The 25,674-nt window shown below is 44.1% G+C and overlaps 2 protein-coding genes across 4 annotated transcripts in view; one reads left to right on the forward strand and one right to left on the reverse strand.

Moving 5' to 3' along the window:
• stk39 (serine threonine kinase 39) overlaps nucleotides 1-3,654 on the forward strand; it is a 28,251-nt gene extending 24,597 nt beyond the window's left edge. For both annotated transcript variants that reach the window (XM_029247383.1, XM_018728865.2), the window contains exon 18: nucleotides 2,093-3,654. In XM_029247383.1, the coding sequence (XP_029103216.1) occupies nucleotides 2,093-2,167 (75 nt within the window). In that variant the 3' untranslated portion in view covers nucleotides 2,168-3,654. The remainder of the gene's footprint in view (nucleotides 1-2,092) is intronic.
• Nucleotides 3,655-8,455: 4,801 nt separating this feature from the next.
• The window catches only part of LOC108920234 (beta-1,3-galactosyltransferase 1-like), an 83,582-nt gene continuing 66,363 nt past the window's right edge, over nucleotides 8,456-25,674 (reverse strand). For both annotated transcript variants that reach the window (XM_018728848.2, XM_018728847.2), the window contains exon 3: nucleotides 8,456-11,343. In XM_018728848.2, coding sequence (XP_018584364.2) covers nucleotides 10,104-11,087 — 984 coding nt within the window. In that variant the 5' untranslated portion in view covers nucleotides 11,088-11,343 and the 3' untranslated portion in view covers nucleotides 8,456-10,103. The remainder of the gene's footprint in view (nucleotides 11,344-25,674) is intronic.

Here is a 25,674-nt window from a genome sequence, read left to right on the forward strand (position 1 = left end):
TCAATATGATAAACCCCTCATTTAATCACAGCTCATTTCTTTGCTTTTTTTCACAGCTGTTTGCTGGAGGTCATTGTCACATTTAAGCTCAGGATAATGCTGCTACTTCAGCTGGAAAAGTACTTTTTACCCTGATCTGTCAGCGAGTAGGGTAGCATGGTGGCACAGCAGGGTGCGCTGGTGCCTCACAGCTGCTGGGCTGTGGGTTCAACTCATTCAGTCTGTGTGGAGTTGGCTTGTTCTTCTCATGTTTGTGCGTGTTTGTTAAGCGCGCTCTGGTTTCTTCCTGCAATCCGAAGACGTGTTTCAGGTGAATTGGTGGCTAAACAGGCATTTGTGTGTGTGTGTGTGTGTGTGTGTGTGTGTGTGTGTGTGTGTGTGTGTGTGTGTGTGTGTGAGATTATTGCATCCCATCCAGAGTGTGCCCTGCCTCATCGCCTCTGTTTCCAGGAGAAGCACCACCGTATCCTTGTGTTGGACAGGAGTTAGTGACTTTGGGTAGATTAATGGCTGGATGTGATGGGATAATTATTCAGTCTTACATCTGAAAAAGGAAAAGACAGTCAAAGAGAAAAAGAAAAAGGAAGTTTGATTCCCAGGCGAAGCATGTGTTCCCGTGTGCTGAGGTCGACGGGGTTGGGCCGTGCCCCTCGGTGACTGATGAAGAGCGCCTTGGACAGCCAGGGTTCCTTATTAGCGACGCCGGCCGGGCGACACCTGTACGCAGAGAGCCGTGCCATTGGACACCAAAGACGACCTACCGTTTTCTCACGCAGAGCCAGCTGTTGAGCTCATAAGGAGTTATTCGATTAAATACCAGCTTAATCTGTTTTAATTCCACGTAGTCCGAGCGAGTCGTCATGCGTGGAAGGACAGGATTAGTCACCACATTGATCTGACAAAGAGAAAGAAGACACCATTATTGGAGTTAACAATTCAGATTAGATTCCATCTGCTGTATTCATCTATCCGTTCTAAACACGGAGACGTTTTGGCTCCTAAATCCAATAAAGGATTCCTTCTCAAAACACACATGAAGAGGCTATTTTGTAATTTCTTTGCGGCCAGCAGTTTTGGGAGAATAAATCTCGACATGTACGTTAGGGGGTCATAAAAGCAACAGGGTTCTGCAACATAAACATCATTACAAGTCTAGAATTTAATCACTTCGTTACGTCAGTCACAGGTAATGCGCAGAAAAATCTTAGCCTTGAGAAATTATCATCATTATTATTATGATTCATTATTGTGCACAATCTGACAACAGCTTTGTAAGCTCTTTTCAGTGGGATTCCTTGACGCTTTGAACTTCCTTTTCTCGCTGGTACCATGGTGCGCTCCTGCTTTATTTCAGGCCGTTCTCACAACACAGATGAAACGGCACCGTCTTTAACAAACTGTTATTAATGTCAAAATCTCATTCTGAATACCCTGGAAACAATATCTAAATAACAGTATAAATGGAGCGATTTACTACCGATTCCCGTTTAATTTTGCTTAAACGGTTTTCTAAATATTAGTCACACATATTAAGCTGTGATACATTTGCTTCCGTTGCACAAACAGTAGAAACATGCCTTTAAGTTAAAATGTGATCTAATTTGATTGTAGTGCAGATGCAACGGGAAATGTTGGATTTCTCAGAAATGTTTGGGTGGCTGTTTGTTTCTTTCCTTGGCTCAGTTCCACGTTCTGTGGGTGCAGCGTTTGTGTGGAAAAATAAATGGAAAGTATGAACGTGGTTTAAAGCGGTAAGACCAAATGAATAAAATGTAGCACGATCTCTATACATGACATGTACGATGGTGGTGATGATGATGATAATAATAATAATAATAGTAGTAGTAGTAATTAATGTTGGGGGCGCGGTGGCGCGGCGGGTTTGGCCGGGTCCCGTTTTTTGGCGGGTCTGGGGTTCGAGCCCTGCTTGGGGTGCCTTGTGATGGACTGGCATCTTGTCCTGGGTGTGTCCTCTCCCCCTCCAGCCTTGCGCCCTGCATCGCCGGGTTAGGCTCAGGTTCGCCGCGACCCCGCTCGGGACAAACTGTTTCTGTCTGTGTGTGATTAACGTGTGGTTGTTGTCACTCCTCAGGCTTCAGGATGCGATGGTACGGACATCCCTGATGAGGTGAAGCTCGTGGGGTTCGCCCAGCTCAGTGTCAGCTGATGCCCCCTCCTGCTTACCGTGCTCTCACCTGGTCTTACCCGGTTCCCACCTGGTTCAGGCCAGCACAGAGGAGCAGCTGGAGTGTAGCCCACAGACTGAGCACAAAGTGGGAGATGGGAGAGAAGCACCTTGAACCCCACAATCCTTCAACAACCACCACCCACCCACCCACCCCGCTTATTCTGCACATGACCGGACCAACGCCTGCCTAGCTGTGCACTACGCTGCAGCAGCCTTCTGCTAGCCTCCACAGGCCCAATACCACAGTAAAGCTGTTGTGCCGCACAGGGCCTTGTGCTGCTCCTTTTACTGCCTCATCGAGTCCCCCCACCAAGTCCCAGTCAAACCCGGATACTAAAGAGGAACCTAGAAAAGGTACTCAGGGGGTTGTATTTGTTTAAATAGCTTAGGACTTGATTTGTAACACCTTACCTCTGCTTTCAGCGTAGCTCTCGCCGTTAATTATTGAACTGAGGCTGCCGTTTACGTTCCTCACACTGAAAGCGTTTGCTTCTTAGGGAGACTGTGCGATCAACCGTGAGCGTGACTGGTTTAGACTGTACACCGTGTTCTGAATGTAAAAAGTGTTGTATGTATTTACGTCAACATATATTCACCATTGCAGTACAGTGATTGTGGTCATTAGGTTGATGCGGCGTACTCTAGAGGTACTCCGAGGAAGGCAACGCAGGCGGCTCAGGGTAAGGGCAACTCGGGCTGCCGCCGAGCGCCGGTCTCTACCTTCCCAGAAAAGAGTGTTAATGCTTCGCAAAATGCTGGAGGTGCCTTGTTCCTTAAACGTGCCTGGGAGTGTAAGTAGCAAGCGGTGGATGGAAGTGCGAAAGGTCAAACCGCGGTGCACTCGCCACGCCACGGCCCTGGCATTTTTACATGTAAATTATCGCAGGTGCCATGGGAAAGGAAGAAAAAAAAAAAAAAAAAAAAGAGTTTTTTTCACCCTAGTGACAAAAAAAATGTTTTAGGCAGAGTATTTGCACCTGAGAAAGCAGAACTGAACTCTAGGAACTAATATAAATTCTAATTAGAGTCTGACTTGTTTGCCTCGTCATCGCGGATAAGGGCCGGGAGAGGTTGTTTTCCCCTGACACAACGCCACTTCATCGGGTGCACAGAAACCACAAATGTCGCTGATAAGGTCTTGAAATCCAAGCTTTGTGTTTCGTCTAATTGCTCAGCCAAAATGCACATTGACTCCTGAAATTAATTTGTCTCAAACGGATTGTGTCGCGATGCATCTGCAAATTAAACCAAATGCCAACTTCTGGATGGATGAACGAAGCCTGTCTCCCGACATGTACGCTATGAATTATTTTCAACTGATTGAACTGAAGAGTCATTAACTGTCGTAAAGCCCGTGTTCTGTGTACAGGACCTGTGTAGAGGCACACCCTTTCCGCATATTAACCCTGTCCCATTTCCGTACGCGGCTCATTAAGAATGTCTACAGAAGAGCAACAAATAAAGAATTGCCGTTGATAAACATAAAAACAAGATCTTTGTGTTCTCTTTACCGCCGTGGATGTGTATGCATGGTTACTCTTTAACTATAAAGGTAGTATGAACAGAAGCTTCATCTTTTTTGTGACATGAAATTTGGTTAGAAATTAATTTTTAATAATTGTGGTTTGGTTTTTACCGTGGTGAGAGTACTGGTGCAGCAAAGAAACTGGAAAAAAAAAAAAAGTTTCTAAAACTGACTCAAATGTTGCAGGTAGTGTAACAGTTAGGGGATGAATTTAAAACCAGAAGGTGGTTGGATCAAAACCCAGAGAGGCCTCCGTAGCTGTAAAACTGAAATTGAATGGGTCTGTTAAGATAACCCGTTGTAGAAATGTAAAGAGCAGCTGAAATGAACAAAATGATGGACTGTAGTGACGTGGCGCCGAAGCTCAAAGTGTCAGATGAACTCCTATAGATCCCGAGCGTTACAAAGCGGTTAAGAACGTGAGGTGCAGTTTAGGATCCATAACAAAAGCTCAGCCCAAAGTCATCCCTGATTCACACACCGGTCTGTGTATATACAGACACGCACGCACACACGCATGCGGAGCACCACCTATATGGTATCACCCCATGGAGTGCGACCTTCGTAGATGCAGACCTGTCACAGCGTGGGAGTCGTCCTCATGGAAAAAGAACAATTCTTCACTCTGTCCATGATATTTTATGTCCAAACTAAAAACTTGACCGATGAGACGAAAGGTGACTGTCAGCATGGATTAAAATCATAAAGAAAAAAGCAAATTGGATAAAGACTGGCCCTAAACATCATATGTCCACATTCCCAATGGAAGCTTCCTTCACTTAAACTGAAGGAAATATTACGAAAGCTTTGTCCAGCCTCACATATTTTCACTAAGGTTAAAAAAATAACGATTCGATGGATTTGCTTAATAGCAATTAATTTTAGAAATTTGCTGAGATTATTGAAGTCCCCATTAAAGGTGTTTTAGTAAAAAAAAGGGGTTAGATTGACCTGAAGCGCAGCTACTCAGCATCTCTCAGAGAAGACATACCGGCTTCCTCCGTGGGCCGCTGATGAGATGAGAGAGAACAAAATCAGCGTAATGCACCTCTGAGTGCGTTCTGGGGTCGGTTGCAGGTTCAAATCCCAGCTGTAGTACCCTCGAGCAAGGTACTTACCCCGAATTCCTCCAAATTGCCCACCTGTATAAATGGATAAATAACTGTAATTTCCTTTGCAGAAAATCGTCAGATAAATGAATGAATAGAAGTCATCAGACCTCAAAGTGTTCTGTTCAACAGCCAAGGTTTTTACGTGAATTGTCCAAACTTTGCTTAAAAAAATAAAAAAAAACACGGCGATTAAGCACTTTCAATTAACTTCTTAATGCACTTGACAGCTTTTAAATTCCTTACGAAACGGCCCTTCGCAATCAGAGCATGAATAAAAACTGATATGGAAGCTGACGGAACTGAGCCACATTATTCGCCTGGGAAAATGTTCCCTTGAGCACCTACAAACGTAGATACAGCTGAGCATAAAAACAACAGCTCCACCCGATGTGCTCTTGAATAACTTGTCACCGTGTAGTTCTGTCCCCTAGAATGACGCACGGATTACAAGTGACACAGAGCATCATCGACTGACGTTAGCGATACGTGGGCGGACTGACGAATCCCAGAACACTAAAACTCACGTCCAGGTCAGCAGCAATCATTTTAAAACACGTACTGACCCATTGCAATAATAAGGAGAAACGTTTTTTGGTGCTGCATGATGAAAATTTCAATAGGAAAACAACTTTTTTTGCTAATGTAGCACTCCAGGACCCCCTTAACCAGCTGTAGCCGAGTCTGGATGCACTAATGAGTCCACGCCGAGGTGCGGCCATCTGGAGAGAGCGGGGGGGGCGTGACCGCCGGCTCCGCGGGCCTGCTCCTCCGTCTTTCGGCAAAACTTCAACAGTTGGCTGCGGCAACGCTGTAATGTGGTCTTCAGCGTACCGTCCGCCTTCACCGAAATGACATTGTAACACCCTTGTTTTTTTACATTATTTTTACATTAATGTAGTTTTTGATCTTTGATCGCAATGCGCTCTTTGGAGAGTACCATAGCTATTTAAATTAGTTTTGATCTTGAAGCGAGATGCAGTCTTTGTAAATTATCGCTATATTTAATGTAGTTTTGATCTTGGAGATTGAGGCTCTGTTTGCAGACTGTGTCAACGCTTAGCACGCACTTGATGTTAGGAGATGGGGAAAACTGATTATGTGGACATTGTCTGGATGATGAAACGACTGAAAATATGACTGAAAATATGACTGAACCGCATGCAGTGTTTTTGAAAGGAGCAGCACTGTGTGTAATGTGTCTGCAACAGCTCAAATCCAGCATGCTGCTGGTAGGGTTGGGGTTTGAGCTGCTGCCTTTGGACCCAAAGGTCATGGGTTTGTATTCCATCTCCTGCTCTAGTACCCTTAAGCACAGTAATTACCCTGAATTGCTCAGCTGTATGAGGAGGTGAAAAATGTCAGCAAAATTTACATTATTATGGGATGGGAACACAATGTAAAACGGTCTCTAATTGTGACGTAAGTGCGAACGTCTGAGAGCAACGGTTTTTTTGAGCGGCTGGTTGATCGAGTCAAGTGTTGTCAGCGTTCGGAACAGATGGCCCAGGAAAGGCACTGACCCGGAAAAGCCACCGGAGTGTGTGAACAGAAAGTCTGCTCACTGACTCTTCGAAGGATTCCCTCTAAGTTGGATTCATAAAGGTGTTCCAAAGCCTCTTAGTCTCACATCAGATGGAAACTGTTTGGATTGTTGGTTCGACAGCTAATTATCGGGGAGCGCGCAATATCCTCGCGCAAGCAGAATTAGCTGAAGTTTCTTGGCAGATCACTTTATAGCGAATCACCCATCGTGGTGGAGTGAACTGTGGATGACAAAAATTGTGCTGGTGCTCCAGAATGGTGCTGATACCCCATCACAAGTAGAGTACTTAATTTTGTCCATTGGGTTATGTTAATGCGTGTGTCACAGAGTGAATGTATTTCATTGATACATGGAGGAATTATTTGTCATTTACAAATATTATAATTGTATTTGTAAGTAGTGTACCTAGCAGTGTAGTCACCTTGGTGAATAAGGTGTGCGGGCTCATAACACTACATAGTATCTGCTGTAAGTCGCTTTGGACAAAAGCGTCTAAGTGAATAAATGTAAATGTAAATGTAATGCTCATTGACTAGCAGAGATGTTTACTTTTTTAAACAACGAGCAGTAATTCAGAGTAATGTAGTCAGTTTTAACGTATGCAAAAAGACACTGTAGTAAATATTGTACAGTATGAACAAAAGAGAAAAAAATGTAAAAAATAAACAAAGATTATATTATGTGAAAAAAATAAAAGGTTATATATAGAAGCACCAAAAACTGCATTTTATACAATCTGTTGAAAAGTTCCAGGCTGGAAAAAACTCCATAATGATGCTATAATTGGACTGTTGTTCTATGAGTTTCAACAAAGACGAAGTAAACAGATGAGAGCTGGTTCTTTACTTCTTAAACTAAACTTGACTCGGTGAAACACGCACCGCTGAACGTACGGGTGTCGAAGAATATAGATCTTCGTCGACGGAGTGGTGACGCACGCCTCTCCCCGTCGTCACCACCATTTTTAATGGACACTCATTCAAGCATATCGCCACGAGATACGAATGGTCGTCGCCAGTTACCCAAGGGAAAAGTGGCGCGTGTCCAAAACTGTCAGCAAACACCACATCGGCTGCGATTCAGGACACTTTTTGGGGAGGGGGCTGTGGGCTGTGACAGTAAACATGCAAAGTCCATTGTTGGGTGGTTAAGGAGGAGCGAACGCCGTTCCGGGTTCCCTTCCCTAATGAAAGGCTGTCCGAACAGTACGGCCTTTGGAGCTCTGTGTCACGAACACCTCGCAGCCAACGAAGCTGTGTCTCCATCCTCTTACTTTACAGCGTTTTCACTTGTATCTTTAAAGGCAGCACGTCGGGGGTGGTATGGGCAACCTGAGCGCTGCTTCCCCATGTGTAATACATGCACGCTGCTCTGTTTTCCTTGTTCGCAGTCGGATGAATTAGGTATGAATCATTCATGTTAATTCAGAAACGGAAGTATGTATTTTTAATGTAAAAACAACACACTGTACAGCGCAACAATCCCGAGGGAGAGGATATAGCTTTCGCCCAACGCTGGAACATGAAAATATCACACCAGCTCAAAGCTCTTGCTTTGCGCCGATTTTATTTATGTCTTTTAAGGCAATATGTTGGAGGTGGTACAAGAAACACGAGTTGTGCTTCCTCAGCAGCGCTGCCAGCTACGATGAAGTCCTTTCCTGTGCCAGAGTCTCTTCTCGTTGCGCGCAGGTGCCAGCGTTTGGCAGCGCCACGCTGGCACGTTGATGCCGATGGCACCCGGTTGTGCCAAGTGACACTGTGGCATTTGGCTTTGTAACTGGTGAAATATAAACTTGGCCAGTGCTAAAATGGGCACAAGTGAAGTGAAACATACTCCTACACTCCCCCCGCCCCAATGTCAATTATTTATGGGGGAAAATACTCAGATTAAGGTATGGGCAGCGCAAGCGTCAGGATTGTCATCTTTTCATGCCGGACTGTATAATTTCAGACCATCTGTAATGCCATGAAAATGCAATGTTTTCCTTGGTTACAGTCAGATAAGTTTTATATAAATGATTCATATTAATTCAAAAGCTCAAGTATGTATTTTTTTAATGTAAAAAAAAACGGCATAGTGTACGTTACAACAATCCCACAGAGGATAGCTTTCATCAATGCCTGCACATAAAGTACCACAACAGCTTTTTAAAATGATGGAAGAAAAAACACGTAAGCTTTAACTTAAATGTGGCTAACAGAAGGTGCTTTACCTATTGAAACTGCACTCTATCTGGTTTAAGTTATACAAAATATATTTATTTTCAATCGTTTCAGAAGAAGAGACTGAGTACAGATTGATACGTTACTACACATAATACATTCATTTAAGAGTGTAAATAATTACAATTTATACTCTGTACAGCTTCATACATATTCCCATTGACACACGTGGGCTTTTGCGAAATTCGCAAGGCTTTTAAAAGTTGTTACAAATAGGAGTCGGATCTGAAGCGAGAAACCGTTTTTGAGAACGTAAGAAAATAATTCTGATTTCGAGAAAACAATGCGATACATCTAAAATGCAAAATAAATCTTCTGTGAAATTATTTTACAGCAACCCCCGACAGAAAAGCAGTTCAAGTTTCACTGTTGTTTGCTCGACACATTTTTTCGTATCACTACCTTGCTTAGCAGACGCTTTTATCCAAAGCGAAGTACATTGCAGATGACAATTTTACAGTTGTTTTATACACAGCTGGGTAATAAATGAAGCCTTTCGGGTAAAGTACAAAAGTGACGTCACTAAACTGCCGGCCAAGCTCTTTATCCATTACACCTCCAGCAACATGTTTAAATTGACTCCCAAGAATTACTTCTTAACTCCGAACAATTGTGATCATTATGGGTATGAAATAAATGGGCGCTGGCCATGTGGCCTCTGTTCGCTGTGTTAGTGGGATACACTGGTACACTACATTTCGTGATGTGTTATTCACCACATTAAATATCAACAATCTCTTTGCTGGAGAGTGCAGTCCCTTCAATGCACTGTGAAAAGAAAGTGCCAGCGAAGCTACAAATGGTCCTTTGAAGCAACCGGTATTTGGCATAAAAAGCTTCAAATAATAAAAAACATGGGGTTTAATAGCTTTTTGCAATTTGTTACATTTTAAAATAAATAAATTTTTCCCAACGAATTGTGTTCCTTACACACGTTCCAAAATTTTCCCAGAATTTTTCGCTGATTCTAGTCAGTCCCGAAACATCGCCGCAGTTCAGTTTTGGGGGAGTGCTGAGCTTTAAAACTTTCCTTTAGCAGTTCGGACGTGTTTCACAATAACCCGTGGAACCACAGTTTGCGTCCTTGCCTTAACACAGTTATCTGTGTGTTTTTTTTTTTTAAAACTTTTTACAGAGTACCCTGGGTTCTTCCCTTCTGCAAATAGCAAAGAAAATGACTGTTATAAAAGAGCAATTCCAATAAGAGTGCAGTGTGCCCTTGAAGTCAATATACCTTTCCAACTATGATTGTGTGTTAATACCTGATTGTTTGTACGTCACAGCACAAATAACAGAGAATGCACAATTTGGCTGTGGCGGTTCTTTAAGTGCGACCCTGCGACCTCCAAAGCCGCATGCACTCTTCAGCAGTTTTACTGTAGGGAACAAAAAAAATTGCACTGTGATGTATTTTCTATGAAAAAAAAAATCCATCTGGCTTCCGCTGATACTGTTAAATAAATAAAAAATCGAGAGGGAGAAAAGAGTTCAGCCGTGTCCTCGGGTGCCGTTAACATCTTAGGTGCTTCTTGCTGGACATGTCATTCCAGACCCTATGCATTTCGTCAGGCGAGATCTGGTGAACGGTGATGACCCGGCGGTAGCGGCAGAGGCTGTAGGCCATCTTCCAGTGGTTGAAGCCACTGTTCTGGAATGGGTGGATGCCCAGCTTGCGCAGGCACACCCCCACATACACGTCCTCCAGGTGCAGCAGCCGCGTGTGGAGCGATGTCTTGTAGATGAGCTCGGCCACATCGGCCGAGAAGACGTAACCAGTTCCAGAGCAGAAAGGAGGGTACTTACTCTCGGGGTACAGGTCCCGGGACATGTACCACTTGCTGCGCACGTCCCGGATCGGGCCCCCATTGATCACGTATCCAGTGAAGTACCTCCTCCTGGGCTTCGTGGTTGGCTTTAGCAGCTTGTAGACCAGGTTGTCCATGTTCACGAAGATGTCGCTATCTGTCTTCATGACATACTTGGCCTTGGGGCAGTAAGTGGCCACCCAGCGCATGCCCATGAGGGTCTTGAGGGTAAGGTTGTGGTAGGAGTCGATGAAGTCCTCCACCACAATGTCATGAAAGATCTGGCTCTCCTGTTCTACCATCTGGTTGAGGACTGTGTCAGTGTTGGTGCCCAGCAGGAAGAGCGTGACAATGCGGATGTCGCTCAGGACACTCTCGTCCCCCCAGGTCTCCCGGATAGCCTGCCGTGCGTCAAACTCCTTGTGCGTGCTGCTGATGAGGATGACGAGGAACGGAGCTTCTGCCTCACACTTCTTCGGCTCATTGATGACGAAGTCAAATCCATGCGGGTTCAAAGGCCGCGTCCGGATGTTGCTAAAGGTGATGTTCTTCTGTCTTGCCACCTTCCGTATTGGTACTGACAGCTGGCCCACGTAGGAGGTTGATGGGCGAGAGATACTCAAGTACCAGAGAGCGCTTGCCCAGCACACAACTGTCAGAACATATAAGCAGGAAACCTTTGAAGGCATTATGTTGCATTTACTTGTGTTTAATGCATTGAATTTTAAGAGTCTTTCTTTCCATTAGCAAGGTTGGCATCATCCTTCTTCAGCGTCACCCTTGGCATTTAGGGACAATGAGTTGCGTTATAGGAAAGTGACGAGAATCCCCACACATAACAGAGGCATTTTTGTTCATTCTATTTCTTTTTCAAATGACTGGATTGCAACCTCCACGGCATTGCAGTGTCTCTCCCGGACACTCGTCCTGTTTCTCCATTTAAATCTGGAAAACAAAGGAGAGGGAAAACAAAATTACATCAACAACCACCACCATATGTATTCCAACAGCAGCAAACACGACCGACATTTTTCGCCACAATCAGGGACGCAAGAACTAAGCAACCAAAGACTTTTACATAACGCAACTTCTGGTTCATTCGCATTCCTGTGCGCGTGTTATGCTAGTAAAATAAAACAAAATGGCTCAAATCGCATTGTGACATTTTGAAGTTTTCATTTTGAAGCCGCGGGTACAACAGCAGATTGTCTAATGGGCAGAATTTCATTACGGAGGACTGTATCACTGAAAGGTCTTCAGATGGAGCAGAGGAACCCCCGGAGACTGAGAGTGACTGCACAGGGCCATGGTAAATCACTGTATCTGAATTCAGGGAGGGCAGCCCTGTTCTCAGTGGGCTCGCATGCTGGGGACAGGGGTTTGAGGGCTGCCGAACAATCAAGTGCTAAGGGAGAAGCACCCCCCACGTAGGTTACAGAATTACGCGCTGCCCCGGTGGCTCAGATCAATATTTTATTGGGGCTTGTAAATCTTTGACTACTTTGTTAGGATGTGTTCAAATGCCGTTATCTGCAAAATGTCACATATTACAACTGGAACTGACTGGTGGGGGGGGGGGCCTGACAGAGTGAAAAAGACTCAGCTGAAAGAACCATCTGTACCTTTTTATAAAAACACATGGTAACAAGTGAAATGCCACACACTTATTTCATCATAATTTAATGTTATTTTATGTAAAACCGAGTCCCGATCTGTAAAGCACTAAGCACTATAAAATGTGCTTATTTATTATTAATCTGAATTAGAGTTCCCGTGAGGTGTGCGATGAGTGACACGCAGTTTATCTGAATGCATCTTTTCAATTTTACGGTCCCATCCCTTGAATTATGTTGACCCCATGAACCTGAAATAATGACCAAAGTACTCAAAACATAGGGGGTGTAGTGGTGCAGTGGGGTTGACCAGGGCCCGCTCTGGGGTGGGTCTAGGGTTTGAGTCCCGCTTAGGGTGCCTTGCAATGGACTGGTGTCCTGCCCTGGGTGTGTCCCCCAGCCCCGTGCACTGGGCTGCTGGGTTAGGCTCCGGCTCGCCATGATCCTGCTCAGGACAAGCGATTGTAGACATTGTGTGTGTACACTGAAATCATCAGTTTTCTCTGTTTAAGAAGGTATTTACGAAGAGTGTTTGGTGATAACTCAGGAAGCTTGGTCTCATGTTGTAATGGTCACACTGCCTGACTCAGTGTGAGAGCCATAGAGATGTAACTTTACTCTGCCCCTTGAACGTGTTCATCCAATACCTACAGTTACGGAGAGAACGAGGTCTTCCCACCAAACACCATATGACTTGTATGAAGTTCACTTCTGAGAGACATGAGCGCTGAAATGCCTCATATACTTTAGACGGGCAATTTTAATGAATGCGTGATGCAGAACACGACTGATACAAAAGAGTTGCGCTTGCACAACTTGCTTGGCTGAACCTTTGACAAATGAGATGTTTCTTAGACTCGCGGAAAAAGACAGGTTTTGGTATATTTTCGGTTGGATTCTGAATTTTTTGCTGATGGAGTTTTTTAAAGAAAGAAATTAAAGCTCAATATTTTTCATTACCTACCTGTCTTAACACCCATTATTTGTCATTCTCTGACAATGCGTCTTGGGCAATGACTCTATAAACATGCTGCACGGTGGGCCGTTTCCAGCGATTTCTTTGACATGTTAATATTAGAGCTCCCCTCACTTTTTTCCTTGGTAGCCCTTCATTTAGAGGGTATCTATTTTTGAGTGCTTTTCTACTTTATTTCCCCCACGATGACTGGGGACGTGCAGATGCTTGTTTGTTGCCACAGTGAAAGCCAAGCGACCTTGAAAAGCATCTTGCTAATAACAGGAGAGCAAGGTAGTCTCCTCACCTGCCCTGTGCACTGTCTGACAAACAGTCATAAACAACTCCCCCCTGGTTTACACAGCTAGGTGCACTTCTCCAGATTAACCCCGCAGCGGCAACTTAAAAGCACAAGTTGGCATGCGACTGAGCGCCTGAGTCAATAGCCCCGACCCAGACACTGAATGTACCACGCTGATTCCACCCTGTTTTTACCAGAAAGGTGGTAACATAATGATTTGAGTTGGTGTCTTAAGAGCCAAAGCTTTCAGGTTTGAATCCCACCTCCAGCTGTAGTACCCTCGTACTTAACCTAAAAATGGCTCCAGTGAAAATTACCCAACTGTATAAATGGGTAAAATTAATTGTAGATAGCTTAACATTGTAAGTAGCTTTGGAGAAAAGCGTTGGTTAAATGTAAGACCCACAACCCATGAAATCCAGAGCTTGGGGATTTGCACAACTCCCAATGACACGGTGATCTTGGGCCAAGAGCCCCCATCTCTTGGTAAGCAGCTTTTTCCTGCTAAAAAAAGAGCTACAACGGCCTGAGACGCTATTGCTAAAATCTTAAAATTTAACAGTTGTTCGTTTCGGCCCGATGTCTGACGGGGGAAGGTCAACTAGCAATGCACAAATTATTTTCCTTTCATTATCACTGACATCTTGTTGATTTTGGGAGATAGATTTTTATTACCGTAGACCATATTGCAGGAATAAGTAGTGTGTCCTTCACATACACTGAACACACCACTGAAAATTGTTGGCAATTTTGGCTTGATTATTTTGCGATAGATTCAGTGTTTTGCTATTTATTTTTTACTCCCTGTGAAATAATTGCTCTGTACCGCCGAATGGCTCCTTTTTAATTTTCCACTGCCACCACTCACATGTAAATTATCTCGAACTGCTGCAGGTATTGCTGAAAAGCATGAACATCGTGCAGAAGCATGATGGAAAGATTGGAAAGATTAAAAAAGGGGTGCAACAGATTTCAGTGGAGAAGATGGGTTTCTTGTGATACGGTAGAAGCGGTGTCTCCGTGTCTACACTCCGGCATGCACCGTACCCCTATATGAACTGTCTCAAGAACAATCTTTGAAAAGGCGCACACACACACACACACACACACACCCATAATGAGTGTGATTAGGAAGCTGCCAGTGTCAGAGTACTTCTAAGTAGTGCAGAACTCAAGTGGAGAGATGTACTTTTCCCCTTGCAGACTTTGTGGCCTGGAGATATAAGTGCTGTTACGATCAGTTGTTTCACACGCAGGCGCAGACGTATTCAGCGTGCCGAGTTGTGTGTCATTAATGTTGTAAACCCCATTGATGCATGAATTCATTCAATGAATGTAGGCTGCAAAATTTTTAAAAAAAGCCCACTTCACCTTTGGTCTGCAGCCAGGTGTCAAGCCAAGCAGAGGGACACACCACTCTCTGTATTTGCTTCGCTCACTATGCCCAAGTCCATAGCGAGAAAAGACCTCTAGGAGATGGTGCAGACTCAGATGCGACTGACACTAATATATTCACCCTTTACAAAACACTGTCAGGAGAAGAAAGCATTCAAAGACAGCTTCAACTGTGCTTAACAGTGTTTATGGGGGCTCTAAAATACATAAGAAGCTTTCCATATCAACAGCCATGCAGAAGCAGAGAAAGAGCCCATCGATGGGATTTTTGGGGTGTGTGTATTTTGAGGGTTGCAAAGGTGGATTTTGCCTTGATAGACACTGCTTGTGTGGAAGGATCCCGGAGCCTGGCGCTTGCCTTCAGATATGATCTGTATCAACTGTAAAAATACACGGAGACAGACAGACAGACACACACACACACACACACACACACACACAGAGCAGAAAACAGCTGCTCACCTCCATAACATTAACCTCCTTAAGTTGAAGAGTCACCCTTCAGTGGAGACGTATCAGTGTCGGACCCATAAAGGCACACGAGAGAATAACAGAACATCACTAATGGAGGACTGGGAAATAATTAGAACACGCATGAATGCGTTTGTGCGGCCGTAAAAGAGCGTTCCATTGATTGTTCCATCATAAAGAGTGATGAAGAGCAATTGAGCATGGGTAAACACAACAAAACAGAGACAAACTGAGTGCAAAGTGCAAAGAATAACTGCAGTTTTATATCTCACTGACAAAGTCCTTGTTAGAGCACAGACACCATGGTGTAATTCTCAGTTATATTGTGCAGGTCCAGTGTGTGAGCAGACACTTAAAAAAAATAGTCCTTTTTTGGTAACCCTCTGCTGAATCACTTTAGGAGACACTGAGATAGAGTTTAAAAACCTAAAAAAGACAAAAAAAAAAGCTAACTTGACAGACAGCACAGAAAACTCACTTGGGGAATTATTTTCAAAGCAAACTTCTCTCCAGCCCCATGTACACATGATGGCAACGACTTTTTATAGGCGGTATTTGCTCTGCAGTACAGTCATTAATTGAAGAGATGGTATTATTTATAATGTGATTATTTATTATTAAAAAAGGAATTTTCCAAGCAATTAAGAATCTTGCTTATGTTCTTGTGAACCTTAACTATCTGGATACAAACCAGCCGGCTCTGATTTAATCACAAAAAGAAGAAAAAGTCCAACGTGGTGTAAACTAGATGCATAATCATCAGCAGAAATGTATAATTTCCAAATTCAGAAAGACCCTGCGAATAGTATAGTGCTGCAAAAATATAGGGTATTAAAATGTAGGTAATGCTCTAAATTTTACAATATGATACACCTGACCTCTGACCCTTGGTCTGTCCAGGAGCATCATGAGAAACGAGATCTTGCCCGGCTTCAGGTGCCATCAGCGCGTCATTACTGTCGTGATCACAATCCAGCTTTCCTTTCTCGCAGCTGATTAAAAATAATTTTTTTCTGAATGTACTGTTTTGCTTAATTGGTTTTCAGTGACCAAAGTGCTAGTGTGCTCATCAGCAATTCCATAAACAATTGCTGTGTGGCTGAATGACGGCAATACTTTGTTGCCATGGAAGCAGCCAGCGGAGAGCGAAGCATGGGGTGAGGTGCAGGACAGGGGGGTTGTGGGGGAGGCAAGGAGGGCGGAAAGAACAGATCCGGCTGAATTGGACCACTCAGAGCGGATTGCCTTGAAAAGCCCCCTCATGATTCACTTTAGCACTCCCGCAGTGTAATTGTGTTACACAACCGTGTTGCAATGCCAGATCAGTTTGAGGGCACCGATGGCACACAATTGAGTAAGACACTCATAATCTGTTGTTTCTTCCCTTTAAAAGCGGTGTCATGCTATCAGGCTCATCTCAGATCTAAGCCCGTACTCCCAGTCTGGAAGATCTCATGAAAGAGTGGCACCTTCTGTACGAGAAATGTATTAAGCTTGAGATCATGTTGCCAGGGAAGGACTAGTCCCATTTTGGGCAATTTGATGCACAAAAAAAAAAAACACAGTTAAACGCCATCAATACACTTTTAACAGGTACAGATATATGATGGTTGTTGTCAGAAACCTTTCACAGGGTACCTTTGTTTTTTCACAAGACTCGGCAAGACCAACAAGGATGCAAAATAAGACATTTTTATTATGGTACATGGTGGCCTAAGTGAGCCATCGTCAAGTACAATATAATACCCTTTGTGATCTGTCCCTGTGGGCAAAAAATGTGTGATAAATTTTTAGAAATCAACAGTGAAATACTGTAACTGCATAATGATTGTACTGACATGTAACAAACACATTGTCTGCGGTGCATCTCATGTTCCGGTTAGCAGGTCCCAGCCTGGTATCTGATTTATCTGAATGGCTGTGTCAGGAGACGGCCTCCTGGGCAGCACGCCAGCCTACTGCAGGGCCAGGGGTGCCATCCATCTCCGTGACGCCGCCTGTCACCCCTTCCCAGAGCAGGGTGTCTACGGGCCTCATCGAGGGACCCGAAGCGATCACGGCGGACGCCCGTGCTGTCAAGACTCGGAGTTTGCGCTTTCCTCTGCTTCACAGTTTCCACACATGGCAGCAAGATTCATCCCCTGTACTAACAGAAACCTAAATATATATATATATATATATATATATATATATATATGAATACAGGCCCAGGAACAGAGCACTAACTTTCATCCTTCAGCTCTCTAAATGGCCAAAACAACCTTGCAATTTACATATTTTAAGGCAGAGTTCCTCAGATTGTGGTCTGAGAGGTCAGAGTCTGCAGATTACAAGAAATTTTCATCGTCACACTTGAACAGTTAATGGCGCGATTGTGAAACAATTCACATGGACTTGTTCTGCAATAGCAAGGTCGCCGGCTCTGCGGAGAAGGTCTGACGAACCCTGGCACAGGGTATAGTGCAGACACAAGAACGGATCATTCTTGTAAACGATAAAGAATCAGCCTTCAATAGGCAGTGAAAAAGCTTGATTTATGACCAACGTTGTCATCTTCAGACATTATCTGGCAAACACTAGTAAATATGTCTCTGAATCGCCGGAACGATTTAGACGAGTTAAATGAACGGTAAATCAGGGTGACGAAGAGTTCATAACTGAAACGTTAGTTCTCCTGATGCAGGTCTGGCACTATTAGCATCCCTTACCCTGCATCCCCTTTCCCGACCCCTCGCGCACCTTGTGCTCCTCTCTATCTGGTTATGGAGTCTGCATACAAATATTCATGATGTTACACTGCAGGTATTCCAAAGGCAAAAAAATGCTTCCATGGATAGGTAGACAATACAGTATTTAGCAAACAATCATATTTATAAACGAGGCTTGTTCATTTCTTGTAAGACACTTGTCAATGGAGACAGCTCAGTGTGGAAGCCCATCATTTCAATCTTCACTTTTACCTGTAGAAATAGCGAATATCCTATATGCTGAATATTAATCTTGGTGTAGCCAGGCATATGACAGACCGTTCATGTTCTCAGCAGTCATTTTAATATGTAACACATTCTGCATTACAAAATCCTCTTCAAAGCCATAAATTTACACATTGATCTATATTACAATGCCTGTAGTTTCTATTACAAAAGAACTTTCCTGGAATATAAATGTAATGTTTCTGTGTTGCACACAAGCAATAAGACCTTTGGTTCATATGTGTTTCACCAACAACTGCATATGATACCAAGAGGGCAGGAAGTATCTCAAGTTTTGACTTTTCAAACAATGTCTAAAAAGTAACATAAAAAGTGATCTGTCCATACGTATTTTGTCATGTACAACAAATACTTTTCTTTCTTCTTGGGTAGGAAAAGAGCTTTCTCAACACCATAAGTGTGATTAGTTTTGATGTACCGAACAAAAAAAGACCTCCAAAAGTCCTCCAACTCAATTGAAATACAGCAAACATCAAACAAAATATAACTTTAAAAAACAATATTTGGAAAAAAAACAGGCAGCAACAAAGAAGAGCTCAATCAGAAAACCTGTTATTCTTCATCTTGACATCTTTAATAGCTACTTTAGCAGCTGGTTCTGACAACCAGGCTTTGCCTTAGACTTAAAAAGCACCTTATTGTGCTCTTTTCATTTATTTACATGTGCAGGTCTTGTGAGAAGTTAACTTCTAGGTTTCTTGTTCTGGTGGTGCAGAGGATTTGGCCAGGTCCCCCTCTCTGGTGGGTCTGGGGTTTGAGTCTTGCTTGGGGTGCCTTGTGATGGACTGATGTCCTGCCCTGGGTGTGTCCCCTGTGTTGCTGGGTTATGTGTCAGACTGTGTGTGTTTCTTGTTCCCTTACAATGCCTACAAAGTGGGCTGGTTTGTTCTCATGTCAGCAGCACAAATGAGTGACCAGGCACTGGAGAGACAGTCCATTTTTTTGTTCCATTATTGGGACGAGCGAACCCTCCAACTGCGAGGTCCAGCAGCGGGAACACTAGAGCACATGCAAAATACGACACGAACAAAAACTGCGGAGGCAAGGTGTGAAGCTGAAACTCACTCCGCTGCCCGAAGCGCTGCAGGGTGAATCTGACATGACCGTCCAACCGAAAGCTGCCTCCCCCCCCACTAAAGCTTTTATGTTTGATCACTGCCCTGGAATTGCCCCAGGTGTTCAGGTTTACTCCAGTACAGCCTGGTACTACTCTCCCGTAGAGACAGCCGAAACGCGAAGGTGGAGAGGGTTTGCACGGCTGACGACACCACTGTCCGACGCTGTGAAGTCTGAGCCGAGCCTTGAAATGAAAAGTGACAGCGTGTTTCATACATTTCACTACCTGTCTGGGTGACATTTTTGTGATTACACGTTTGAAGTGTTTGAAGTTTGCTTTGAGCGTCTCACCAGAAAAGGATGCCTCGCCGATTCTCTTGCCACCGTTCCAGATGACAGTTTTTTCTTATAAGACGATATTTTCCCTTTATAAGCTCAGAACATGTCTTGTTAAAACCAAATACAAGGGCACGGCATCTAACCTGCTGTTTGCATAATGTGCAAGTGGGGGCTAAGCTGGGGATTAAGTCTTCTTTCCCCGACTCGCGTTCAACAGCTCTGTATAATGCAAGGCAGTCTTTCTCTCTCGCAAGAGAAGTGATCAAGGGACGCAAACACCGTTCACACTGGGAAATCGATATTGCTCTTCATTCAAGAATCAGCCTCTTTGCCTCATGTGTATAAAACTTGGGATGAAACATTACAATTGATGTTGCAATTGACGTTTTTCATGCTTGAGGCTTACTTCAAATAGGGTGCGGCGATTACGGCTAAGAAACAACAGAAGGGAAGAAAGAAATCAATCGGACAATTAGGTGGACGAAGTTACATTACGCTGAAATGAAACTTTTGATAGATTATGGCCAACCAAGAAAGACACATGAGCCAATAAAAGATGGATCAGAGCATCGCGGTCTATAAAGACAGAATCAAAGCCTTGATGAAAATATTTTCTTAGAGACTGGAACGGTAGGGCGATCATTTCGCAAGCTTGGCTTCACCTGTGTATAGCACCACAGACTAACCTCATAAACATGTTGTAGGTGTTGGGAAAGAAGCCCAGACATTTTCCCAACCACCTCCCAGTGCCAGCACACCGCACATTTTCCTCCACCACGTTAACCTGTGCTGCATGTTCCACATCTTCCACCGCTAAAGATCACCACAGGTGTGGCCCAGAAACCAGCACAGCCATAGCAGAAAGACATCGCACACTACAAATTCCAATCACCGCCATTTATAATGGGTTTTTATTCACTTTGCCAGTAAATGACAGCAGCAAAATTGCCAGCAAACCCATACTGGTATTTAGGGCATGCCAGGAACAGAGCCAGCGGCTACTGAATATTCACTGTATTAACCCCTGCAACTATGAGCTCTTAAACCATCCTCAAACCCTTTAAAGGATCGTAAACATGTTCCACGATACAGTTTTAGAAGGAGCAATCAGGTCATTGCAACAAATCCGCGTTATTTATTTAGCTCTATTGAGGAACAAAGCGTGTAACGTTTGAAGAGATTATATCTACACCCACCACGCGGCTTGGGGAGAGAAGCTGTTGTTGCTAATTTGAAGATGTGCACAGCTGAAGCTGTAAATAAATAATTAAACCTGCCAGGAACAATTAGACTCATCTCCCAGGGACGGCTGGGGAATGGGGAGGGGGGTGGGGGGGGCTGGGCAGCAAGAGCATCTCGCTAAGAAGAAACGCGGCACACTGCGCCAGAGGTGCTGCAAGTGAGTGCTCAAGCACTTGCCCCAATGGCCTTGGTAACAATCGACCTCCTGGCCTTGTCAGCCACACGGGATTTGCTGCATTCTGGGAGGGCTGACCTCACGGAACCCCTTGCCAGCACTACGGCCACACTGACGGTGCGTCACCCCCATCCGCCTCCTCCCCATACGCTCTGCAAAGCTGTTCCCCACTCAGGCCGACTAGGGGGACCCGGGGCTTGTGATTCTAGAAGAAGCCAGTGGCCGATACCCCCCGGCTGAACCTCCCAGATGGCTACCGCCGATTTCCCCTCTAGACTGTGTGCTTCTATATGCACACATAGTTCATTAGCCACACGCAAATGCCAAAACATTGAGCACACATAAAGCAACCGTTTGTCAATGATTAAAAACCTTACGCACCAATCAATGTAAATAGCCTGGTGACTGCGTGCTCCACCATACAGCACACCATACCGTCGCTGTGTCTGTCTTGCTCCTCATACTGAAGCCTTTCCTTTTATAGTCTTATAATTTATATCACGTCAGACCGTTTAAGTACATGGTGCACATATTTCAGCTGTGGTTAAAATGTTGCGCAAAAATAGTTTATTCCACACACATGCTCGTAAAAATTATGGGGGACACTGGCCACAACACATGACGGCCATACAGGGAAAAAGACAACTTGTTAATGTGTGTGTGTGTATGTGTGTGAGATGATGGTGTGGGTAGGTGGAAAGGATAAAAAGAATGTAAAAAGAATCACAGAAAGGGCAATGAAAACAATAAATCAGTACAATACTGTGGTTCCCTGCATTATACTCAAGTCCAAAGGCCCAGCAGCAAAAAAGCGCTGGACCCTAGAACTTAGTGTGTCTAATTAAACATGGGAATGACAGATGGATGGACTAGATATGCCAGGACTTACACAATTTACTGTGGCCTCATTAAATTATTTATCAGATCAAATGAGAAGGCCATGGTTTTTTAATTGAACATACTTTACAGCACATAGCGGACACACTACATTGAGACATCAGGTATTTTTAGGACTTTTTACACATCATGCAAAATTCCCGATTTAAAAGGCTACTGCTCAGTTTGTTCAATCGCACATGCAGTGAAAGGTACAAATCCACAGCCATCATGTCTATGCTCAATGGGAAGGGAACGAACAGGACTCAGTTTAAATTCAAAATCTGCATATATTTCATGAATTCTTAATAGTAACCTGCTGTAGTTCATCCACAGGATTTAATCAGAAATTTAAACCAGCAGGAAAGGACCCAAGTGCATGAAATCTCAGCACCTCATATTGTTGAAACTACAAATATTTTGCTGAAGTGAAACTCCCTTTAATGAATATTCCAGTGTGGGGTAGAGTATGGTACGGTACACTGCAGCAGTTGTGAAATTTGTATGGTTTATTATGTCATTTCCCTGTACAGGTTCCGCAAAACCCATCTAAAGTCGAAAATGTTGTAAGTCGAAAATGCAGTTAATACACCTAATACACACCTCTGCGTGACAGACTGGGAGATGCGGATCGCTGCCGCCGCCCGGCATCGCAAGAGAGTATCGCTCCACGTATGGCTTGCCTGGGAAAATAAAAATCAAAATTCAACATTCGAACTACGGTTTCTACGGAATGTCTATCTCCAGCACACCATCATAAAGTCGAAAAATCATGTCGAACCATCGTAAATCGGGGACCAGGTGTACATTGAAAATGCCTGTGTCAGTTGCAGACTTACTATTTCATATGCATATGATACAGTAATGCTTAAATCTTCCAGTGTGAGAGGATGGTGTCTTTACATGAGGCAGATGGTGAGACATCTCGCTGTTTTAAAAGGTCATCTCATGCCTGAAAGAATACTTAAAAACAAATACAAATCCTCAGAGCTCAAAAGACTGAAAAATAAAAACTGAACTGGCAATTTTAAACCGTAAATTTAAATGGGTAATTTTGAATTAACCCTAAATGTCAGGATTAAATATTTTAACTGTATTCTAAGTTTTTTAACAGTAAGAGTCAAACATATCTGTGTCTAAAATGTTTTTAATCGGTTTAACAAGTTCAGTATTGTCAAATGCAACTGAAAAAGAGCTTTGATGTTAATGGTTTTAAACAATTAAACAGTACTTGAGCTTAATGAATCTTTTACAGGACAAGTTCTATGAGTTCAGTTGTCAAAACAGCTTTGCTTTCCACACCGCATGAGCGAAGAAGCCGGGCAGACTCATGCACAGTACAGCACGCAGTATTGTGCAACAGTCTTAGGCACTTAGATGCTTCGCAAAAATATTTGTTTTAGACGGTTATTTAATGTCTTCTGCATTAGCGTCGATGGGAAAGAGCATATTCCTTTTGCAAAAAGTTACAGTATTACAGTAAGGGTTTTGTATGTTGTTAAAGAAAGGAAGTACGCACACACGCTGTCTGAAACCATTTATCCCGAGCGGGGTCGCGGCGAACCGGAGTCTAAGCCGGCAACACAGGGCGCAAGGCTGGAGGGGGAGGGGACACACCCAGGAAGGGACGCCAGTCCGCCGCAAGGCACCCCAAGCGGGACTCGACCCCCACACCCGCCAGAGAGCGGGACCCAACCAAGCCCACCACGACCCCTCTCGGGACAAGCGGTTGTTGACGATGGATGGTTACTAAGCTTTGTAGGAAACTTTTTAATGAAGAGCATTATTTCTGAAAGCATTCTCACTTTACAGCTTTTTTCCCCAAGTGCCTAAAACTTTTGCACAGCACTGTATACCTTCTGATGTAAGAGTCCTGCAAGGCCTAGGATGGACTAATTGGCTGGCCTAGGTTTTAATAATGGGTGTTTAATAAAGGATCTAATGTATGTAGTCAGACATTGTCACTGGCCATGTGAAATGCAAAGAAGTGCATATAAGAAAAGAGTCTATGTGGAAGCACAGATTCATGCACTGGAGGAAATTTAGTTATCAGTCTTCAAACAAACCTGAAGCATATGGTTTTGGACTGTGGGAGGAAACCAGAACACACAAACTTTGGGAGAACATGCGAACTCCACTTAGACTGAACGGAGATGAAACCTACGTCCAGTCAATTAGCCCAGGCACTGTGAGGCGCTCGTGTAACCCATTTCACCGTGAAAAGGGAACATCTGAGTCCAGCCATGGCTCAGTGTGTCCAGCCACTCCCCTGCAAGGAAATAAGTGCACCCTCAGAGACCTCAGATCAGTGTAGATGAACTGGTGTACGAGCATAATTCATGTCCTTCGTAGAAGGCTTCTGGAAAAGAAAACAGATTTGCTCCGGTATTCCAACCCTCCCCGGCTGCTGAGATCCAAGACATCATTGTCCAGCTGTAACTAAATTTTGCATGCACTTAAATGGAGGAGTCTTTTCAAAAGGAGATCATCTTTGTAGTAGCAGTCCGCTGTTGTGAGCGTCAGTGCTGTCTGCCTGGTTCTGTCTCTAACAGTTGCTTCTTAACAGTCACTGAGATTTCCCGCCATGATAAAAGCCAATATAAAAGAGAAAAACTGAAGTGATGGAAAAGCTGTTTATAATTACAAATGAGAGTAGGTTAACAAAAGGAATATCCACCAGTACCTAACTGTTTAAAATGATGCATTTCTGAGCAGTGTAGAGCTGAGAGTGTTTTAGTGATACTGTATAACTTTCTTACTAGAGGTGAAATGTTTTAATCGTGCACAATGGTCGACATATGTTCACATGGAGGCTGGACAACCCTGGTGAGAAGAAGCATAACCAAAGAATTGTATTACAGTATTTACTTAATTTTTGGATGAATTGCTTTGATCCTGAGCAGCAGGGTGTGGTGGCGCAGTGGGTTGGACTGGGTCCTGCTCTCTGGTGGGTCTGGGGTTCGAGTCCTGCTTGGGGTGCCTTGCGACAGACTGGTGTCCTGTCCTGGGTGTGTCCCCTCCAGCCTTACGCCCTGAGTTGCCGGGTTAGGCTCCGGTTCCCCGTGACCCTGTATGGGACAAGCGGCTCAGAAAGTGTGTGTGTGTGTGTTTGTTCGTTCGTTTTGATCCTCTTATGTGCATTTCTGGCTTACTGCAATGTACTGTAGTTGAATGCATCATCAGTGATGTAACCTGGGGTCACTGGGTGTTTTCGGTCGTTGGCCGTGACCAGAGCACGGCTCATCAGACCCGAGCCTGCGTCTGAGTAGTAGTACCTTGAACCCTGAGCCAAATGCCCTTCCCACAGCCTCGGTAGCAGCTTTGATGGGCTTCCTCTTCCAACTGCCTGTGATACCCGACACACTGTAGGCTCTATAAAACTTTCCTGCAAAGCCTCTGCAGTCAGACTCAATAAGCACACACCTCAATGGCCATACATCCTGCTCTCACAGGCCCCTTCCAGATGTTCTTCCCAAGGAACTGTGAGCTCTGGCAAAATGACTTACTTAGAGGTTTCAGACAGAATGTCTGACATTAGACACATCTCTGCGATGGTCACATCTAAGCTGCCTTCCTAAATCAACCATCACCTGCCAGCTGCATTCGATCAATAGGAGCTCTGAACTGGCACTGGTTGCTGATTCCATCCTTTTGCTTTCCCTGACAAATACTTAGGCCTGCCTTGGCAGCCAGCAGGTCGTACTGTTTTATTCCCATGCTGACAGAGTCTGCTGTCTGAGCACCCGGTCATGGCGCCAAAGATAGCAGCCCTCAGCGCTTTTGTATCACCGGAGAATGTGCTCCTGAGGATATGTTCCATCTCTTTGGACAAAATAAGCATGATGAAGAATCAACTTTTC

This window comes from Scleropages formosus, chromosome 21, assembly GCF_900964775.1.
Source record: "Scleropages formosus chromosome 21, fSclFor1.1, whole genome shotgun sequence".
NCBI lineage: Eukaryota > Metazoa > Chordata > Actinopteri > Osteoglossiformes > Osteoglossidae > Scleropages > Scleropages formosus.